This window comes from Triticum urartu, chromosome 4 (genome assembly GCF_003073215.2).
Source record: "Triticum urartu cultivar G1812 chromosome 4, Tu2.1, whole genome shotgun sequence".
NCBI classification, from domain to species: Eukaryota; Viridiplantae; Streptophyta; class Magnoliopsida; order Poales; family Poaceae; genus Triticum; species Triticum urartu.
The window spans coordinates 7,520,543-7,541,246 of NC_053025.1; the positions used below are offsets into that span (position 1 = coordinate 7,520,543).

Sequence of the window (20,704 nt, forward strand, 5' to 3'; positions counted from 1 at the left end):
CCGATTCATAGACGATCCTATTGGTCTGACCATACATGCATGTGATAAAATGAAGCACATCCGCTAGATGGAGCATCGTCCATGGATCGGCCAGTCAGTATCAGCTGCACAGTACTTCCTGTTGCAGTCGGTTCCTCTGTTACATTGGAATAAAAACTCACTGCTTGACCCGCAAAAAAAGGAAAAAAAAAAGACTTGAGATACAGTTTGGGAACTAGCTACTGTTAGAAGCTGTTGATGCCTGGTCACACTAAATTTGAACAAAATCTTGCATGAAACTCCTCCGCTGAACTACTGTACTGTGGTTAATAACAGCCGTTGCAGATGGATTCAAGGAAATGAATTTATAGTACGTGCTTGTAGTTTTCTGCCTCAAGTTCTGAAATCTGAATCCTGTCTCCCACATGGCGGGAAAAGGCATGAACGTGACTCTGCATCATGCTCCGCTGAGTGTTGACAATGGCAGTAGATCTGATTGATCAAAAGCAGTAAAACACACAACAAAGGTCTACTGAATTTCAAGGTCCATCGACTAAGTGTACTTACATTTTACTACCGGAGGCTGTCGTCAACCGATTACACCGAGAACAAGCGCAGTTGAAGCCTGACGAAATTCGCGGACATGAGGCGCACGTGACACATTAGTCGGCAAGTGCAAGCGCAACTGCAAAGGGTGAGCTGAACAAAGGAGTAATTTACTCCCTTCATCCGAAAAAACTTGTCCTAAACATTTGTTTGAGGGATAAACTTTTCCGGACGGAAGGAGCAGTAAGTAAGTGGTGTGCGATTAGGCGAGTGCGTTGAGCCTGCAAGCCAAGGTTGTCAGAATCGCGATTTTGAATCGGATCGGAGCTCTGATGGTAGAATCGTAAATTGTAGAATCTTCACTACCAGGATCGTAGAAACGTAGATTTTATGAACTAAAATCGTAGAATCAGATGGGTAAATTTGGATCGTAAAGTCGTAGAATCGTATAACAGAATCGCGATTCTAACAACCTTGCTGCAAGCAACGCGAACCCATGGCATGCAACAGTCTGTGATGAGGATGAGGAGGAATCAGTCCCTTCTGCTGATTAAGATTCCGCTGCCTAATTTGACCTCTCCCAGTGGCAGCACTGCAGCCGTCTTGTAGCATGCATCATCTCTAAGCAAAATTCATATATTCCCTTCAACGGCATGCAACCGGCAAGTAACCACTAACTACGACAGTGTTCTTACTGGTAATAGCACAACTTATTACTTATTACTCCCTCCGTCCTATAATGTACTCCCTCCGTTTCAAATTACTCGTCGCAGAAATGGATATATCTAGATGTATTTTAGGTCTAGATATATCCATTTCTGCGACGAATGATTTGGACCGGAGGGAGTAAGATCCAATATGTGAATATATTGGATGCAATAACGTCTTACATTATACTAGGACAGAGGGAGTAGACAGTAGACAGATATCATAACAACTCCAGCGAGAGGAGAGGAGAGGAGAGGAGGGAAAATAGTTACTGACTTATAAAAGAAAGAGAAAAGTATATTTTTCGTCCCTCAACTCCAAAACCGGACAACTTGCACCCTTAACTTCTAAAACCGGACAAGATTCATCCCTGGTAACGGTTTTGACCGGTTTTGGTGCTGTCCCACCCCGGTTTTGACCGTTCCGACTCAAATTTGGATACCTTTTCCAAGTCCACGTGATGTTTTCAAATTCGGTTATTTTTTCAAATACGTGAACCTTTTTAAAAAATTTGTACTTTTTTTAAATCTGCGTACTTTTTACAAGTTCATGTACTTTTTCAAATATGCGTATTTTTTTAAAGTTCATTTAGTTTTTTAAGTTCATTTAATTTTTTAAAATTGATGTACACTTTCAAATTTGAGTACATTTTATTGAAAGAGTTCATGAATTTGAAAATTTTATGCGAACTTGAAAAAAGTACGCGGATATGGACTTCTTTTACGCAAAAATATGTGGATTTCAGAAATTGTTTCATCTTGAAACAAGTATGTGAATTTCAAACAAAGTTCATGGATTATAAATGGAACACGGATTTGAAAAAAAATGCGGACTTTGAAAAGCACGTGGATTTGAAATAAGTATGCGAATTTCAAAAAAAGTTCATGGCTTTGAAAAATACTTGGATTTGATAAAATTACACAAACTTGGGAAAAATACGGGGATTTGGAAAAGGTACGTAAATGTTAAAAAATCACGGATTTGAAAAAAGTATGTGAATTTTAGAATAGTTTGCTGATTTGAAAAAAGTATGTTTATTTTTGAAAAAAATATGTGACCTTGAAAAAACTATGCGGAGTTGAAAAGTGTATGTGGATTTCAAAAAGTTCACGGATATAAAAAAATTACAGGAATATGAGTGAGCACGGGTCAAAACCGGGGTGAGTCAACACCAAAACCGGTCAAAACCGAGTCCGGGGACGAACCTTGTCCGGTTTCGGTAGTTAGAGGTGCAAGTTGTCCGGTTTTAAAGTTGAGGGACCAAATCTAGACTTCACCAAGAGTTGAGGGACAAAAGATATACTTTTCTCTAAAAGAAATGCTACTACTAGAACAAATGACAATAGGTTGTAACCCAAGGCAGTCATTTGCTTATCCTTTCCGGACGCAAGCTTCTGAGTTTACAAACCAAAAGGCAGATGTACACATTGTACAATCGTTATCAATAGAATGTATTTGCAAAAGCCAAGAAGATCTATACATCTTCTTTCTTCAGTAAGCCATGAAGATCTACACATCTTCTTCCTTCAATCTTCAGTAACCTGTAGAATGTATGCAGATGGTGAAATAGCTTCCAGGAGCTGCATACATTTCTATGTAGAATGTATATATGCAATTACATCTCCTTTCTTCAATAAGTTGTAGAACGTATGCAAGTTCAGTTGCCTTCAGAAGCTTAGTTTTAGTTGACTCTTGACTGTTTTACAGCATAAAGCAGTCTTATTTTCAGGATCATCAAGACTCTGGTTCTAAAATCAAAGAATACATTAGGCAGCAGCCATGCTTATTATTATTGAGATTAGCATCACTAAGTAGGCCTCAGAGGCTTTCTTTCTGTGTGCAACAAATGATCAAACGATGATCCCACTAAGCTAAGCAGCAGTGGATCACACCAAGTACAGCAAGCAACAGTAAGCAAGCTCAAAGAAAAACAATGATCGATCGATCCTAGCAAGCTAGAGCACCCGGTCGGAGAGCGACGGGAGGCGGCGGAAGAAGTTGAAGCCGGCGGAGGGCATGTCGCCGCGGAACCTGGGGTGGCGGAGGTAGAAGAAGCCCATGCCCAGCAGCAGCGCCTTGAACGGCACGGCGTAGAGCACCAGCGCGGCCAGCAGGCAGGCCACGGCGAACACCCCCGTCGCGCGCGGGTCGCGCCACGACAGCAGCGCCTCCACGCGCTCCCCCTGCGCGGCCACGTCGCCCAGCAGCGTCTGCGCGCGCCCGGCCACGGCGCGCAGCCGGTCGTAGCGCGCCCGCACCACGTCGGCGGGGCGGGCCGAGGGGAGGCCGTCGAACTCCTCGTCCAGCTCGTCGGGGCTGACGCTGTCGACGTGGGAGAGGCGCGGGTCCATGCCGGCGGGCTGGCGGGGGCGCCAGCGGTAGCGCCAGAGCAGGACGAGGAAGAGGTAGAGGCAGACGGTGGGGAGGATCATCTCCGGGCAGAGCACGACGGCGACGAGCAGCATGTGCACGAGCACGGTGGTGGGCGAGTGCTCCCAGGTGCGCACCCGATGGCCCCACCTGACGGCGGTGGCGACGTGGGAGAGGCAGCCGACGACGCGGAACCAGTTGGCCTTGCTCCGGCGCATGCTCCAGGCGTGCGTGTCCGTGTCCAGCATGTACTGCACCACCTCCGGCCCCAGCGGCGGCTCGGAGCGCGCGAGGCGGCCCGACACGATGCGCATGGCGGTGTGGCGCAGCACGTCCTGCTGCGCCGGGCCCAGCGGCTTGACGTAGTGCATGCGCGGCAGCAGCGGGCTGCCGTACGCCTGCATCAGCGTGAGCCAGGACGGGCAGGTGAAGCGGATGGCGAGCTCTAGCTCGCCCATCTTGCGCACGCCGATCGGGTGCACCGCCGTGAGCGCGTAGTTGATGGAGTAGACCCGGTTGGTGTCCAGCGTCGAGAGCCGGATGCGGAGCTTGCCGATGCGGGCGTCCTTTGGCGGCGGCTTCCCGGCGTCCACCATCTTGTACCTGGCGTTGTCGAAGACGGCGATGGAGAGCACGGTGCAGGGGTCGAAGACGTCCCAGGCGTACTGCTCGTTCCAGCGCGGGTTGAACTGGTCGAGGATGGTGCGCGTGCGCGCCCACTTTGGGCCGTACTTGAGCACCACGTACGCGTCGGTGGAGCCGCTGGCGCCGTCCTTGGCGATCTTCATGGGCACCAGGTTGGACGCGCCGCGGACGCCCACCTCCAGCATGCCCACCGGCGGCTTGGACAGCTGCTTGGACGCGGCGCGCACGTCGCTGGCCACGTTCGCCGCCTCGTCCAGCACGTGGTAGCCGCCCTCCAGGCAGACGCGGACGTGCACCCGGCCGGCGTAGGGCCGGGCCTCGTCGCCGCACAGGTTGAGCCAGCGCGAGGGCGGCTCGACCCGGTCGTCGGAGCGGCGGTGCACGGTGGAGAGCGGCACGCGCGCCTGCCCGACCGGCTGCCCGGAGAAGACGTCCTCCACGGCGACGGTAAGGAAAGGGTCGAAGGGCTCGGCGGCGACGAAGAGCAGGTCCTCGTTCCAGCTCGGGTTGGACGCCCCGGCGGCGGCGCTGCCGAGCGCGATGCGGCCGGTCTTGAACACCTGCGCGCCGAGCTGCGCCTTGACGTACAGCTCCGGGAACGTGGGCCCGAACTGCTGCTTGGCCTTGGCGGCGTCCGGCGGCGACGGCAGGCGCAGGTCCTGCGCCTGGATGACGCTGAGCCGGAGGTACCACAGCTTGGGGGATAGGTACGCCTTGGAGCGGGTGTGCACCAGGTTGCCGCCGGAGTCGGACTGCCACGCTTCCTGGAACGCCTCGTCGACCTGCGTGCCGACCCACACGGCGAGCATCACGTCGCACGCCGGGGCGCCGTCCTCCGCGTGCCCCTCCAGGGTGTACCACTGCGGCGCGAGCGCGCTGTCCGGCGGCGACCGCTTGGGCACCTCCTGCAGGTCGAAGGAGACGAAGCCGAGGTGCGCGTCCGGCGGGGCGGCCTCGCCCTCCTTCTCCGGCTTCTTGGCTTCCTCGTGCACGGTGACCTCCAGCGAGGAGGCGGTGAGGCTGGCCTTGTGGAACGCGAAGACCTGGTCCCACTCGCCGGCGTGCGTGGCGGCTCGGGTCCGCACGGCGTGGGCGCCGATGCAGAGCTGCGCGTACAGCGGCTGCGGCTGCTTGTCGCCACCGTCTTGACTCTTCTTGGCCTTGAGGAGCCGGACGAACAGGTAAGGCACGCGATCCACCAGGTCGTACGACGCGCTGCCGCCGCCCGAGGAGGCCATGCTCCGCTCGGCTGCCGTCTGGGGGAGGATCTCGAGGTCGCCGGCGACCCCGGCCGTGGCCAGCTGCATCTTGGACGGCGATGGCGGCGGGGCCTTGGACGGGGAAGGAGGCACCGCCACCTCCTTCTTGCCCTCCTCCTTGGGCTTGTCGCCGTCCTTCTTCTTCCCCTTCTCCGGCGACTTCTTCTTGCCCGCGTCCTCTGCCTTCTTCTCCTCTGGTTTGGCGTCCTCCGCCTTCTTCTCTTCCGCGGGCGGCGCAGCGTCCGGCTTCTTCTCGTCGGCAGCGGCAGGAGCAGCAGCAGCAGCTTCGGCGGGCTCCTTCTTGTCCGCAGGGGCGGCATCATCGGCCTTCTTCTCCCCCTCGGGCGCGGGGGCAGGGGCAGCAGGGGCGGGCGGCGGGTCGTCGACGACCCAAATCTTGAGGCCGATCTCGCCCTTGATCTGCGAGAAGACGCTGCGCTTCTCGAGCGGGTAGTAGACGAGCGCCTCGTCCCCGGCCCGGGCGAAGGAGGCGGCGGCGACCTTGACCTTGCCGAGGAAGGTGCCGCCGCGGCGGCCGGAGCCGGCGACGGCCTTCTTGTCGTTGTAGACGTTGAGCTCGAGCGTGTCGGCCATGGCGCCCGGGTGGTGGACGGGGAACTCGAGGCGCTCGCCCCAGTGCGGGTTGAGGTCCCGCGGGCGCGTGGCGGTGCGGCGGCGCTGGCCGTCGAAGTCGACGACGGCGTAGGCGCACGCCGTGCCCTGGCCGTCCTTGGGCATCAGGTTCCGCGCGTTGCACACCTCCACCACCACCCGCCGCCGCGCCCCCTCCTCCATCTCCACCATGGCTGGAGCAAGCAGAGCTTGGCCTCCCCTCGCCGGGATCCGATCCTGGAAGCTTCTTGGGAGCGGAAAGTGATTAAAGGCCACGGGGGTCGATCGAATCTGGGAGAAATCTGTGGGTGAGAGCGATGGAGGGGATGGGGATATGACCGTTGGAGGGAGGGAGGTTGACGGCGGGGAGCGGACGGTGACTGACTGGAGAGGGAGGCGGGGTGGCGCCGGGGGTTTAAAAGGGAGGAGGCAACGGCCGGGAGAGGTGGGGCCGGGGCCACGTAGGACGGGGGTGGACGCCACGTGGAGCGGTGCCACGGAGCCTTGTCCGGTAGTAACAGCGGCCAACGGCATTGACGCGACACGGCCGGAAATGGCGGCGACCAAACCCCCGGCCGGTTTCTCCTCTGCTTTTATGTTTTTTAAGTACTTATTTGACAATTTTTCATGTGTTTGTGTTTGACTTGGTGAGCCTAGGATCTTCATGGAACAATCAAAAAGATAAAAAGACAGCAACAAAAAATAGATACGAAAACCCTATTCTTACATGAAGCATACCGGGATTGCTAAATCTCAATCGAACCAAGCCTCAACCAATGTTATTCGTACGTGAAGATTTGTGTAAAATTTCCACTTTATTTTTCTTCTTCTTTTTTATATGTTCTATCACTTGACTAAGAATTGGTTAAATCTCAATCAGCTGAGATCTAGTTACACCCAGAGAATATATCAAATCTTCAGGTACTAGTGTTTCTTGATCGGCAACTACTCCCTTGATTTAGCTAATCGCCATCAGAATGAACTAATATGTAAAAGAAATTGCAGAACCTGTCTCGTACGAATATCATTGTCAACTAAACAAATCGATCCCGAGAGTAACAATATGCTCGGATAAAACAACCCCCAATCGAAAACTACACGGTTGAAAACAAACATGAGGAAAACAGAGTTTCAATTAGAAAAAGAGAGAAAAGTGTACATTTACATGATTTCTCTAAACAGCACATGTATATTTAAACGAGCACCTCACGCCACCAATTATGATATAACTTGGTACGCTTTTCGTCATCGAACAAGATGGTCGTCGAGGCATGGACTAAGAGCATCTCCAACAGCCGCGCTAAACTAGCGTCGCGCCGCAAATTAGGCCGTTTTAGCGCGCGCGCAACGCGGCGGGTCGCTCCAGCGGGCGCGCAAAAACGGCGCGCGCGCTATAACGGGTTGGGCGCGCGATCGAAAACACTTAGCCGCGCGATGTATTTCGGGCGCCCGCTGCAGCGCGCGGCACACTCCAGCGCTCGCGCCCGCACTTCCTCTCCCACTTCCACCCCCCGTCCGGTCGCGCCGCCGCCGCCGCCGCCCGTGCCCCCGGCGACCGTTCAGGCTTCCCCGGCCTATCCCCGCGCGCCCGCGCTTCCGCCCCATCCCCTCCTAGTCCCACCGGCCCTCGCGCGCCTCCGTCGTCCGAGGAACAGCGCCCGAGCGCTCGCTGCCGCGCCGCGCCCGCAAGGTGTTTGACAAAACGCCTACAAGGTATGTATTGCTCAAACTTCATGAATTTGATGCATGTTTTGAATTGTAGTTTTTATAGTATTGTATTGAACATTGTAGATGAGTTCGTCGTATGATTCTTCCGAAGAAGAATTTGATATTGAAGAGGAAGAAGATCTTGCAATGATCCTAGCTATGCATATAAAAAAAACCGAAGCACGGTGGTTCGGTTATGGGTCGGCAGAAAATTTGGAGGGACAGGATCGATGCCCACAACAGATTGATCAGGCATTATTTTGCGGAGAATCCCATATACCCCGAGTCATATTTTCGTCGCCGTTTTAGGATGAGCACCAAGTTGTTCAGGCGCATTGTAGAGAAACTAGCGAGCCATGACCGTTTTTTTCAGCAAAGGAGGAATGCCGCCGGAGAGCTCGGGCATAGCACCTTTCAGAAGGTGACAGCCGCTTTGCGTATGTTGGCATACGGTATACCGGTTGATCTTGTTGATGATCACTTGGCTATGGGTGAGAGCCAAGCCATCATGTGTGTCAAGCGCTTTGCAGAGGGAATTATGCAAGTGTTTGGCGAGGAGTATTTGAGATCTCCCAATGCTGAAGACGTCGCAAGGCTATTGGCGATGAACAAAGCTCGCGGTTTTCCTGGCATGCTTGGCTCAATAGATTGTATGCATTGGAGTTGGAAGAATTGTCCAAAGGCATGGCATGGGCAATTCCACGGCCAAAAAAAGGGTTCCACTATAATCCTTGAAGCGGTGGCCGATCAGGAGGCTTGGATTTGGCATGCATTCTTTGGAATGCCTGGATCTTTGAATGACATCAATGTTGTCAACCGGTCACCACTGATGAATAAGATTGCAAACGGTGAGTTGCCACCGGTGCAGTTTGCAGCAAATGGCCGTACGTACAACTATGGCTATTATCTAGCGGATGGCATCTATCCAAAGTGGCAAACCTTCGTGAAGCCGTTGAAAAAGCCGGAAGGTAAGAAAAATCTTGACTTCCACAATACTCATGCGGCGGCTAGAAAAGATGTGGAGAGAGCATTTGGGATTTTGCAAGCCCAATTTGCTATTGTGAGAGGACCGGCTAGATTTTGGGATCAAAAAATGTTTTGGTACATCATGCACGCTTGTGTGATCATGCACAACATGATCATCGAGAATGAGCGTGGCCAAGATTTAGACTACTCACAGTATGAGCTATTGGGATATCCGGTGCGAGTGCGACGGAGGGCTGAAAGGATAGCCCGTTTTATTGCCTCCTATCATGCCATTCGGCGTCAAGCAACGCACAATGAACTTCAGAATGATTTGATTGAAGAGTGGTGGGCATGGCATGGACGACAAAGAGCATGATGATATCTGCATTCGACATTGTATTGTTCATGAACTATTTGTTGTGTTTATTGCATTTGTTGTACTGAATGATAAACTATTTGTTTGAGTTGTAATGATAACGAAATTAAACTATTTATTGTTGATTTATTTTGTTTGTTTCATCATTTTTGCTCATGTATATGTGGTTTGTGCGGCGCGCGCGCTGTATTTTTGCGCTCTGCTGGAGCGGCGCGCGCGCGCTGCATTATAGCGCGGCTGCTGGAGCCAGCGCAGGCGGGCGCGCAAAACCAGCCGAAGCGCGAGCGGCAAACAGGTTTTTTACGCGCGGCTGTTGGAGATGCTCTAAACACACATCAAGTCACGTTGCAAGGCAGCTCAGGGCCACGCTACAGTGGCCAACCAACCAAGGATTGTTCCGTTGGAGCCACGTCCATTTTTCATATAAAGAGCTTTGCAAAACCGGTCGATGTCCATGATGACATTGACCATCAAGCTTCTTCCCAAGTGCAATTTTCCAGTTCAGGTTGGAATTGTGCAATGGAATGCTCGCCCTTCCAGGCGAACACTCGAGACATTTTAGAGGGGTGGTAGGTTTACTTGGCCAACCATAGAAATGTTTGACTTTTAATTAAAGAACTAACCTACATTGGAATGGAGTGAATAATAGAGGAACTCTTGATGGAAAAGGCAATTGTCACTTTTGATGAATATCACAAATTAAACCGTCCTATGATCGCCACTGCTAAAAGGGTATGCCCGCGTCCATCCAAGTGAATTAACCCTCAATCGATTTTTAAAGGGCCCAGTGGTTTGCTGGGTCAACCATACGAAATTTGACTTTTGAGAGAGGGAGTTTGATGAGACTTTAGTAATTCTCATCCAGATGAGATTTAAATCCGTTCGAGAAGACCAATATACTCCATCCGTTCTAAATAAATGTCGCTGGTTTAATATAAGTTTAGTACAAAGTTGCAATAAGCCATCAGCACTTATTTTGGAATAGAAGGGGTACGTTAGAAAGGAGCGGGTAATATGTTGATCGATCAAATGCACATCCTAATTAACGGGGGCGTGGGCGTGAAGTTTTTTCCGCGGATTATCATGTTGTGCACAACAGCACAATTTGTAACACAGCTAAGATGTGTGCATCGCATAGGTTAGGTGGTCAATGTTATGTTTCGCACACCAATCATTCCATCCAAAAGTTGTACCAACCCATGGTGCCCAAGTGCCCAGCATACTTGTCCTCAATGGCACTCGAAAAGGCAGGCAATGCCACATGGAGCCCAAGCGCCCAACGTGCGTACTACGTGTCAATGACACTCGATCTCCAGCGCCCAGGTTAATTAGCTAGCCGTCCAGGACTCGAGGTCCATCCAGGTGGTAGCCCCGGTGCGGTTGAAAAGGCATTGCCACCTTTGCCGAATATCGCCAATTAAACGGCCCTATCCCTCGCCACTGCCAAAAGTTGCGTGCATGTAATGTAATGTACCGCAGCGCAGAGGTATAATAAACTCGTTGTCACCTTCGTTCAAATGGCTCCCGGCAACACCCACTATGCGGTCGGTGGCGGCTATCTATCCTGAATCCTGCAGCCTCGCAACGTCTATCTATCGACTTGAGGCACGGGGGGCGCACGAGCGCAGGCGACCCAGTTATCCGCTGCCGCAACAGCGTACGGACGCACCGGTCGCAACGTGTGCACCAGTGCCGTGCAGCACTGGGCACTGGAGCTGCGAGTGACTGAAATGATACGTGTACTGTGCACCTACCTGCACGGTATGGATCCGGATGGAATATACCACATACCAAAAGGCACGAGCGCGTTGTGCAGCTTGGAGACCTCTTCGTAATTTTATTATCTTTTTTCTTTTGCGGGGAAGAAAATATATATGCATGGGGCCGGCACCTGCATCATGTTGCATGCATGCTGCTGAGTCACCGGCTCGTGCATGTGCATGCCGCAACCGCCTCCGGTTTGGATCTGCCCAACACATGTCTGGTGCGTGCCTGTGCATGCATGGCTTGTGGCCTTGTGCACAAGCTCATTCGATCATGGCCACCAGCTTTGCTTAAACAAATCGTCTTCTTGTTAATCAATCATTATTATTATTACTTGCGACTGTTTGAGCCTAATTAAGCCCATGTTGTTTTGTCTGGGCTGGATCAGTTAGCTCACCCTCGATGATCGATCTCATCTCACCGTCGTTTTGTTTGTTGTACGTATAGTATAGTAGTACAATGCCGTACAAGCTGCACAGTGGACACGTACGCACATGTGCTACTACGTGCCGGACCGGCGAATCAACCTGTGGTTGAGTTGGTTAGGTGGACAGTGGTATCCCCAACCCACCAGGGTTCAAATCCTGGTGCTCGCAGTATTTTTGAATTTATTTCAGGTTTTCCGGCGATGCGCTTTCAGTGGGAGGAGACGTTCCCGTCGACGATGAGGCGTCTACGGTGACTTCGTAAATCTCAAGATAATATGCCGGCTCAATCTCTCAGAGATGCTCATAGAGGTAGGGTGTGCGTGCGTGCGTTCATAGGGGTGAATGTATGCACGTGTATATGAGCGCTTGTGTCTGTACTGATGCTCAAAAATACTACGTGCCGGACCGCGCGCACATCTCTCCGTCTTCATCTTTCTTTTCCTTTTTGCAAAAAAAACTCTCCGTCCTCCTCAACGGCCACAAGCCAAGAAACGCCATGGATTCACTTGTTCCCATACCTTGCGCCTTGTCTATCGTGTTTAATAACTTATTACTGTATTTACTTGCAAAAAGACAAACATTTTACTGTGTTACTTAGGGTCGTAATGTTCTGTCGGCCCGTCAGGCTGATGTTTTTTTTTCACCGTTAATTAATCTGCAGCTTGAAGCCAAATGCTGCCGTCATTATGAACGCCAGATTCCCTTCTTTTCTTTTATATATGATGATGGAACTTTGCTTCCATACACCCGTTGAAAAGTTTACGGATTCTGATGCGGGCTAAAAATGGCGATTAGAAAATACCCCTTCAATCAAGGATAATATGTATTCTTTTCAATCCAAATCAATCTATTCAATATCCTCGAGCTGCAAGCTGATATGGTGATAGCCTTTTCTTAAGTAACTTTAAGATTTGTGCAAATTTTTGAAGGAGGGTGCACGGAAGCAAAACTCATATACATGATGAAGAAAGACATAGATATTCTTTAGTCATAGTGTGTGTGAGACCAACTGCAGGCTGAAAGTATCATTTTTCGTATTTCGATTTCTCCGTCATCGTATCACGTTTGTGTATGGACAGAAGATGGTGGATACCATAACACTGAGAGGGCCGGAGAGAATCTCTCCATCGTTGGAGGAGGAAATTCTAGTATCGAATTATCGAGTTCTTACACATACTTTTCTGATGTACCTAAATGTTATCGTTGCGATTACCCATTTACGGGTAATGTTCAACAACCCCAAAATAATATTCTGGCCTGAAGGTAAACACCATTCTCCTGATCTAAGGACGTGAGTATACGTTAACACTTGACATGATTTACTGATAACTAAGTGACTATGTGATCTCATAATATATCATGGGTTAGGTCTATCCAATACCATTGTTTTTCTAGCAACATGCTCTCAATGTTGATGGAATCTTTGTTACTTTAACAACGTCCTATGATCAGGAAAACAAGATCATCATGCAACATGAACTACTTCGTGTGTATGTTTCAACACATGTAACTGAGTTTTCCTCTTAATCTCACATTCAAGAACCATTTCAGTTATAGCATAAACGTATAGACATTAATTATGAAGATGAAAATATGGGTTAGGTCTATCCAATACCATTGTTTTGCTAGCAACATGCTCTCAATGTTGATGGAATCTTTGTTACTTTAACAACGTCCTATGATCAGGAAAACAAGATCATCATGCAACATGAACTACTTCGTGTGTATGTTTGAACACATGTAATTGAGTTTTCCTCTTAATCTCACATGCAAGAACCATTTCAGTTATAGCATAAAAGTATGGACATTAATTATGAAGATGAAAAATGAAATAATACATTATTATTTTCTCTAGGGCACACTTTCAACAATTTACCACCGGACGAACGTAATAAACTACCTCAGAAAGACTTGGTACATTAATTTATGGAGCAGTAAACATGGTAAGCCATCTGAAAAAGACTCCGTGCATTAATTAACCAAGCCGTAAACCTGGTAAGCTATATCAAAAAGGTCTGGTACATTAATTTGTCCAACCTTATCTTTGCTTTGGCAGTTATAACACAATTAATATTTTGAGAGAAGATAAGCATGAGCCTCCTATATAAACCCTTGCCATCCACCCGAGTTAGGCACACACCAAAACTTCTTCGATCGGATTCAAAGCTCACCATATCAGCACTGTAACTTGCAAAGTTTTCCACCAATCATGAGGACCCGCTGCATGTTCCTCCTAGTCCTAGCTGTCACTCTCGTGGTTCTGTCCCCAGGTACATTAATTCTTCATAGAAGTTATTTTCATCTAATGTTGTATGTCTATGCATGTACTCTTACCAAGTTCAATATTAGTATAACCATGGATGTAGTTGATCCATCGCAACCTACTGATTTTTGTATTTGTTAATTACTTCCACAGATGTGGCCGTGAAAGTGACGGCGGGTAAATGCAGACCAATAATCGACAAGGGTGACTGTAACTTGGATGTATGCAAATCGCGTTGCAACGAATGGAACGGGCACAGTGTCAGTAATGTTGCTACTTGTGTTCCCGACGGATGCCAATGTTATGTTTGTTTCTAATGCCCCACACAGGGTTAAAACATGATGTGACTTTGTCCCAACAAAATGTATTGGGAGTAGCTAGTTTCGACTGGCCGTCATTGCTTATCTAAAACAAAACGATGATCACAAGACTTAGCTGTATATCACAAATTTGTTACTAATATTCGGTACTGCGATTATCCATGTAAATATTGCAGTATTGATTTCAGTACTGAAAAACAGCTAGATGAACGCATGACTCAATTCTATATCACTAATTTCGGTACTAAAATATAGCATTGAGATTAACCAGGTTAATATTTCAATACTGAAAAACAGCACCATGATGACCCGGCTGAGTTGTATATTACTAATTTCGATACTAAAATTCAGTATTGTGATTATCCACTTTAATATTTCAATATTGATTTCAGTACAGAAATACGGCACCAAGATGACCCGACTACGTTCTATATCATTAATTTCGGTACTAAAATATAGCATTGAGATTAACCACGTTAATATTTCAATACTGAAAAACAGCACCATGATGACCCGGCTGAGTTGTACATTACTAATTTCGATACTAAAATTCAGTATTGTGATTATCCACCTTAATATTTCAATATTGATTTCAGTACTGAAATACGGCACCAAGATGACCCGACTATGTTCTATATCACTCATTTCGGTACTAAAATTCATTATTGCGATTATCCACTTTAATACTTCAATACTGATTTCAGTACTGAAAAACAAAATGACGATCACCCGACTCACTTCTATATCACTAATTTCGGTATAAATTTTACTATTGCGATTATCCATGTTAGTATTTTAGTATCAATTTGAGTACTCAAAAATAGCATGACTAACACATGACTCGGTTCTATATCACTAATTTCAGTACTAAAACTTAGTATTGTGATTATCCACATTAATATTTAATATTGAAAAACCGCACCACGATGACCCGATTCGATTGTATATCACTAATTTCGGCACTAAAATTCAGTGTTCTGATTAACGACGTTAATATTTCAGTACCGATTTCAATACTGAACTAGAGCACCAAGATGACCCGACTATGTTCTATATCACTCATTTCGGTACTGAATTCAGTATTGCGATTATCAACCTTATTATTTCAATACTGATTTCAGTACTGAAATACAAAATGAGATCACCCGACTCACTTGTATATCACTAATTTTGGTAGTAAAATTCAGTATTGTGATTCTTCACGCTAATTTTTGAATACTGATTTCAATACTAAAAACAGCACTAGGATGACGTGACTCAGTTTTACATCACTAATTTCGATATAAAATTCAGTATTGCGATTATCTATGTTAATATTTCAGTATTGATTTGAGTACACAGAAATAGCACGACTAACACCTGACTCAGTTCTATATCACTAATTTTGGTATTAAAACCCAATATTATGATTATACATGTTAACATTTCCGTACTAATTTCGATAGTAAAATACAACACCATGATGACCCGACTCGGTCGTGTATCACTAATTTTAGTACTAAAATTCAGTATTGTGATTATCCACATTAATATATCAATATTGATTTTAGTACTGAAATATAAAGTGACGATCATCACACTCAGTTGTATATCACTAATTTTGGTATTAAAATACAGTATTGCGATTATCCACTTAATATTTCAATACTGATTTCAAGACTTAAAAACAAAACGATGATAACGTGACTTAGCTGTATATCACAATTTTGTTACTAATATTCGGTACTGCGATTATCCATGTAAATATTGCAGTATTGATTTCAGTACTGAAAAACAGCTAGATGAACGTATGACTCAATTCTATATCACTAATTTCGGTACTAAAATATAGCATTGATATTAACCACGTTAATATTTCAATACTGAAAAACGGCACCACGATGACCTAGCTGAGTTGTATATTACTAATGTCGATACTAAAATTTAGTATTTTGATTATCCACCTTAATATTTTAATATTGATTTCAGTACTGAAATACGACACCAAGATGACCCGAATATGTTCTATATGACTCATTCAGTACTAAAATTCAGTATTGCGATTATCCACTTTAATACTTCAATACTGATTTCAGTACTGAAAAACAAAACGACGATCACCCGACTCACATCTATATCACTAATTTCGGTATAAATTTTACTATTGCGATTATCCATGTTAGTATTTCAGTATTAATTTGAGTACTCAAAAATAGCATGACTAACACATGACTCGGTTCTATATCACTAATTTCAGTGCTAAAACTTAGTATTGTGATTATCCACATTAATATTTAATATTGAAAAACCGCACCACGATGACCCGATTCGATTGTATATCACTAATTTCGGTACTAAAATTCAGTGTTCTGATTAACGACGTTAATATTTCAGTACTGATTTCAATACTGAACTAGAGCACCAAGATGACCCGACTATGTTTTATATCACTCATTTCGGTACTGAATTCAGTATTGCGATTATCCACCTTATTATTTCAATACTGAACTGAAATACAAAATGAGATCACCCGACTCACTTGTATATCACTAATTTTGGTAGTAAAATTCAGTATTGTGATTCTTCACGTTAATTTTTGAATACTGATTTCAATACTAAAAACATCACTAGGATGACGTGACTCAGTTTTGTAAGTGCATCTAGTGCCACCCCTAGTTGGTTTTAGACTATTGACGACAAACCTAGTTGAGGGACTAATGTGTTTGTGAGAATTGCAGGATAACACAGGTAGAAGTCCCTCATTGATTCAGTTTTCCTACCAGAGATGACCCCTAAAAATGTATGAAGACATTGAAGTCAAAGGTGGTATATGAAGATATTTACATTGAAGACTATGACGAGAGAAGACACCGCATGAAGCCTATGGAACTCGAAGACTTAGTTCTTACGTAGTTCTTTTTCTTCTGTGTTGAGTCATAGGAACCACCGTACTGTTAAGTGGGGTCCAAGTGAACCAGTCAGAATGACTCAAGTGATGCCTTAACCAAAAACCTATGTCTTCGAGTGAAGACTATGAGAGCGAATCTTGTCCAGAGTCGGACAAGTCAGCTTTGCTTGTAGCCCAAGTAAAGTTGCCGTGTGAGTTTGAAATCTGACCGTTGGAACACGTGTCAGTTCCTTAGTGACCCAGGGTCATTTCAGACAAATCAGGTCGGGTTGCCAAGTGGCTATAAATAGCCTACCCCCTACAACCATAAACGGTTGGCTGCTCAGATTGAGAGTACTATTTTGTCATTTGAGAGCAACCCACCTCGAAGCCTTTGAGAGAGAATTCCTTGCGAGGATAAAGCCCTAACCACCCAGAGCCAAAGAGAATTAGGCATCACTTAAGTCTTCTTGTCTGTGTGATCTGAAGACTTATTACACTTGAGGACTGTGCATCCTCCAGCCGGTTAGGCGTCGCGTTCTGAGCATCCAAGAGACATTGTGGATTGCCGGTGAACGAAGTCTGTGAAGGTTTGGGAGTCTACCTTGAAGACTTACCAGAGTGATTGGGCGAGGTCTGTGTGACCTTAGCTCAAGGGGAATACGGTGAGGACTGGGTGTCCTGAGCTGCGTGTTCAGGACTGGGTGTCTGGGACTGTGTGTCCTAAGGTTTAAATACCTAGCCGCCCCAACCAGACGTACAGTTGTCACAGCAACTGGAACTGGTCCAACAAATCATTGTCTTCAACGAGTCACTGGTTTCATCTTCCCTTCCCTTTACTTACTGTTACTCCTTGTGAAGTCATTGTCATGATTGTACTATCTTTTGTCTTCACTGAGTGACTGCGCATTCTGTTTGGCTTCATAATATCTTCCTACCTGATCCTTACTACATTGCTGCTATTAGTCATTGTGCTTTCACTCCATTGAATACTTGACTATAGTTTGCCTAGTGTAGTCTACCTTCCGCTGCAGGGTAATAGGTTATCTCTATCGGTTGTCTTCATAACTTCACGTTTTGAAGACTTTCATAAAAATCGCCTATTCACCCCCCTCTAGTCGATATAACGCACTTTCAATTGGTATCAGAGCAAGGTGCTCCCTTGTTCTGTGTGATTCGGTTTAACCACCTGGAGTTTTAGCTATGTCGACTGCAGGGATAATTAAAGTCTCCGCTGCGTGCCCCGTCTTCGATGGAACTGAATATCCCTACTGGAAGAATAAGATGCGCATGCATCTTGAAGCCATTGACGTCGACCTATGGTATGTCATCGAAAACGGCGTTCCCAAGGCTGGAGAAGGTGTCACTGCTGCTGATGTCAAGAAATTCGTTCAACTAGACTCTACTGCCAAGAATATCATCTGTGGTCATCTGACCAAAGGACAGTATGGCCGTGTGAGTGCTTTGAAGACATCTAAGCTGGTCTGGGACTGGCTCTCCAAGGTCAATGAAGGCATCTCAACCTACAGAGATCAGAGAATCAGTGTCCTTCGCAACCTCTTCAACCGCTTCAAGCGAAATGACAATGAGAATGTCCAGCACACATTTGACCGACTCACTGACATCACAAATGAGCTTCAAGCCCTCGGCGCCACTGAGATCACCAAACATGAAGTCGTCAAGACACTACTGAGATCACTTGATAGCTCGTTTGACATCCTAGCCCTGATGATTCAAGAACGTCCTGATTTCAAGACACTCGATCCGTCTGACATACTTGAGAGGCTCAACACACATGAGTTTCAGCTTTCTGAGAAAAGAGATATCTACGCTCCAAACTATGGGCGAACTCGTGCCTTGAAGGCAAAAGCTGTCTCCTCATCTGAAGAAGAATCTGACAGCAGTTCTGATGATCCTGAAGACATTGGAAGGGAACTTGCTTTGCTTGTTAAGAAGTTCCAAAAATTCACCAAGAAGAAAGGCTTCAGAAAGTCTTCCCGATCAAGCTCAAGGAATGATGAAGCTTCTGCTCATGACTACAAGAAGAAAACATGTCACAAGTGCAAGAAACTTGGCCACTTCATCTCTGAGTGTCCACAGTGGGACAATGAGAACAAAAAGAAGAAGAAGAGCAAGGAATATGACTCTGACGACAAGAAGAAGAAGAAATACTCAAAGTCTTCTTCCAAGTCTTCCTCAAAGTCTTCATCACACAAGAAGAGCTCATCTGGCAAGGCACGTGCGTTTGTTGGCAAGGAAATGGATTCAGAGGAGGAGTCTACTTCTGAGGAGGCGGAGGTGGAGTCTGAGGAGGAGTCCGACTCAGGTGTCGCAAGTCTGGCTACAGCATACGTTGCCAAGTCCATCTTCTACACTGAAGACAATGACTTCATCACCGACACCGATGCAAATGACAAGGACTACTCCGCTTCTACCTACTGCTTCATGGCACGCGGTGCCAAGGTAAACACACGCACTACTCACTATCAAACATCTAGTGACGATGACTCTGATTGTGGTTCAAAACCCAGCTACAAAACACTTGCTAAAATTGCAACCGAACAACAGAAAGCTATGGAACATATTCAAAAACTGTTAGACAGAAGCGATGATCTGTTAGGTGCTGAAATGACTCATTCTAAATCCTTAATTGAAGACATAAAAAATCTTCACGTTAAGTATCAGGAACTTGAAAGTCGTCATGATACTCTCTCAACAACTCATGAAAAGCTTTCCTATGATTATCTTCAAAGGAAGCAAGATCTTGAGAAGTTGAGAGCGGCTCATGAAGATCTTCAAAAGGAAAACGAGTCACTTCACGCCAAACAGATCAGTTCCGCTCAGGAAGGATTTGAACCACCATGTCTTAAATGCATTGAGCGTGATAATGCTACTTCTGTTGCTGAATGTTCTACTGCTACTACTGTTGCAATATCTTCAACTGTTGATGTGGTAACTAACCCCTCTGCTGAGGATACCACTGCTATTGCTGATGAGAATGCTAGGTTGAAGACATTGCTTGAAACAGGGATGTACAAAAGTCTCAAAGGGCATCAGACACTATGTGATGTCCTCAAAAAGCAGATACTGAACCGAAACCCGAGGAAAGAGGGTGTTGGGTTCGTAAGGAAAATGAATGCTGATGGCTCTTACTGGAAATCTGAGCAGTACCCCAAAACCACTTGGGTTGCTGCAAAGGAACCTTCATCAGATCCATCCAATCTATCTGGCTTCACTTGTGCTAACCCCATTATCATTGATGAATCCTTTGATGCAAACTATATACTGTTTAAGAATCAGAATGGTGAAGTGTTTGCCAGGTACATTGGTACTAACTGCAGGAATGGACCGCCTATGAAGAAGATCTGGGTTCCGAAAAGGTGTCTGGAGAATCTTCCTGTGAATGTCATCATGACACCTCACATGAAGAAGACAAACCTCAGACCAAAGGCTTCATACGGTCCAAAGGCTTCATACCGACAGAGGACTCACCTGAGTCGCACTAACGCAAATGTTTTGCAGGGAAACTATACTCAGACATATGAATATGAGAGCGGTTCATCAAAACGCCATGTTCATAAGACCAAGAACTATTCTGCTTATTCTTATGAGTACTATTGTCCGCCTGCTAGACTGTTTGCTAGGGCTCCAAAGCCAAAATTCTCAGATGCTGCACTTAGACTTATTGCTTCTAAGCCACCCTTGAAGATGTGGGTGGCTAAGAAAGCTTAACTCTCTTTTGCAGGGAAGGGTCTCCAGCAGAAAACCAAAATCGTCTGATGCTATTGCTGGGGACCTTAAACATCTTGTAGGGCGCAAGATCAAATGCCCGAATGGTCTTACTATGTACTTCGTTCCTGAATCGCTTGCTACTCTCCCTATTAGTCCTAATCTG

General features: G+C 46.6%; 1 protein-coding gene across 1 annotated transcript; it reads right to left on the reverse strand.

The window, feature by feature from the left end:
• Positions 1-2,982: 2,982 nt before the first annotated feature.
• Positions 2,983-6,496, reverse strand: LOC125550184 (FT-interacting protein 3-like). Its single transcript, XM_048713120.1, has one exon. It carries the CDS (start codon positions 6,309-6,311, stop codon positions 3,189-3,191), a length of 3,123 nt encoding a protein of 1,040 aa, XP_048569077.1. The 5' UTR covers positions 6,312-6,496; the 3' UTR covers positions 2,983-3,188.
• Positions 6,497-20,704: the final 14,208 nt, after the last annotated feature.

Bases quoted from the DNA above. Each gene is read 5' to 3' on its own strand.
- LOC125550184 (XM_048713120.1), bottom strand. From the start codon at position 6,311: ATGGTGGAGATGGAGGAGGGGGCGCGGCGGCGGGTGGTGGTGGAGGTG.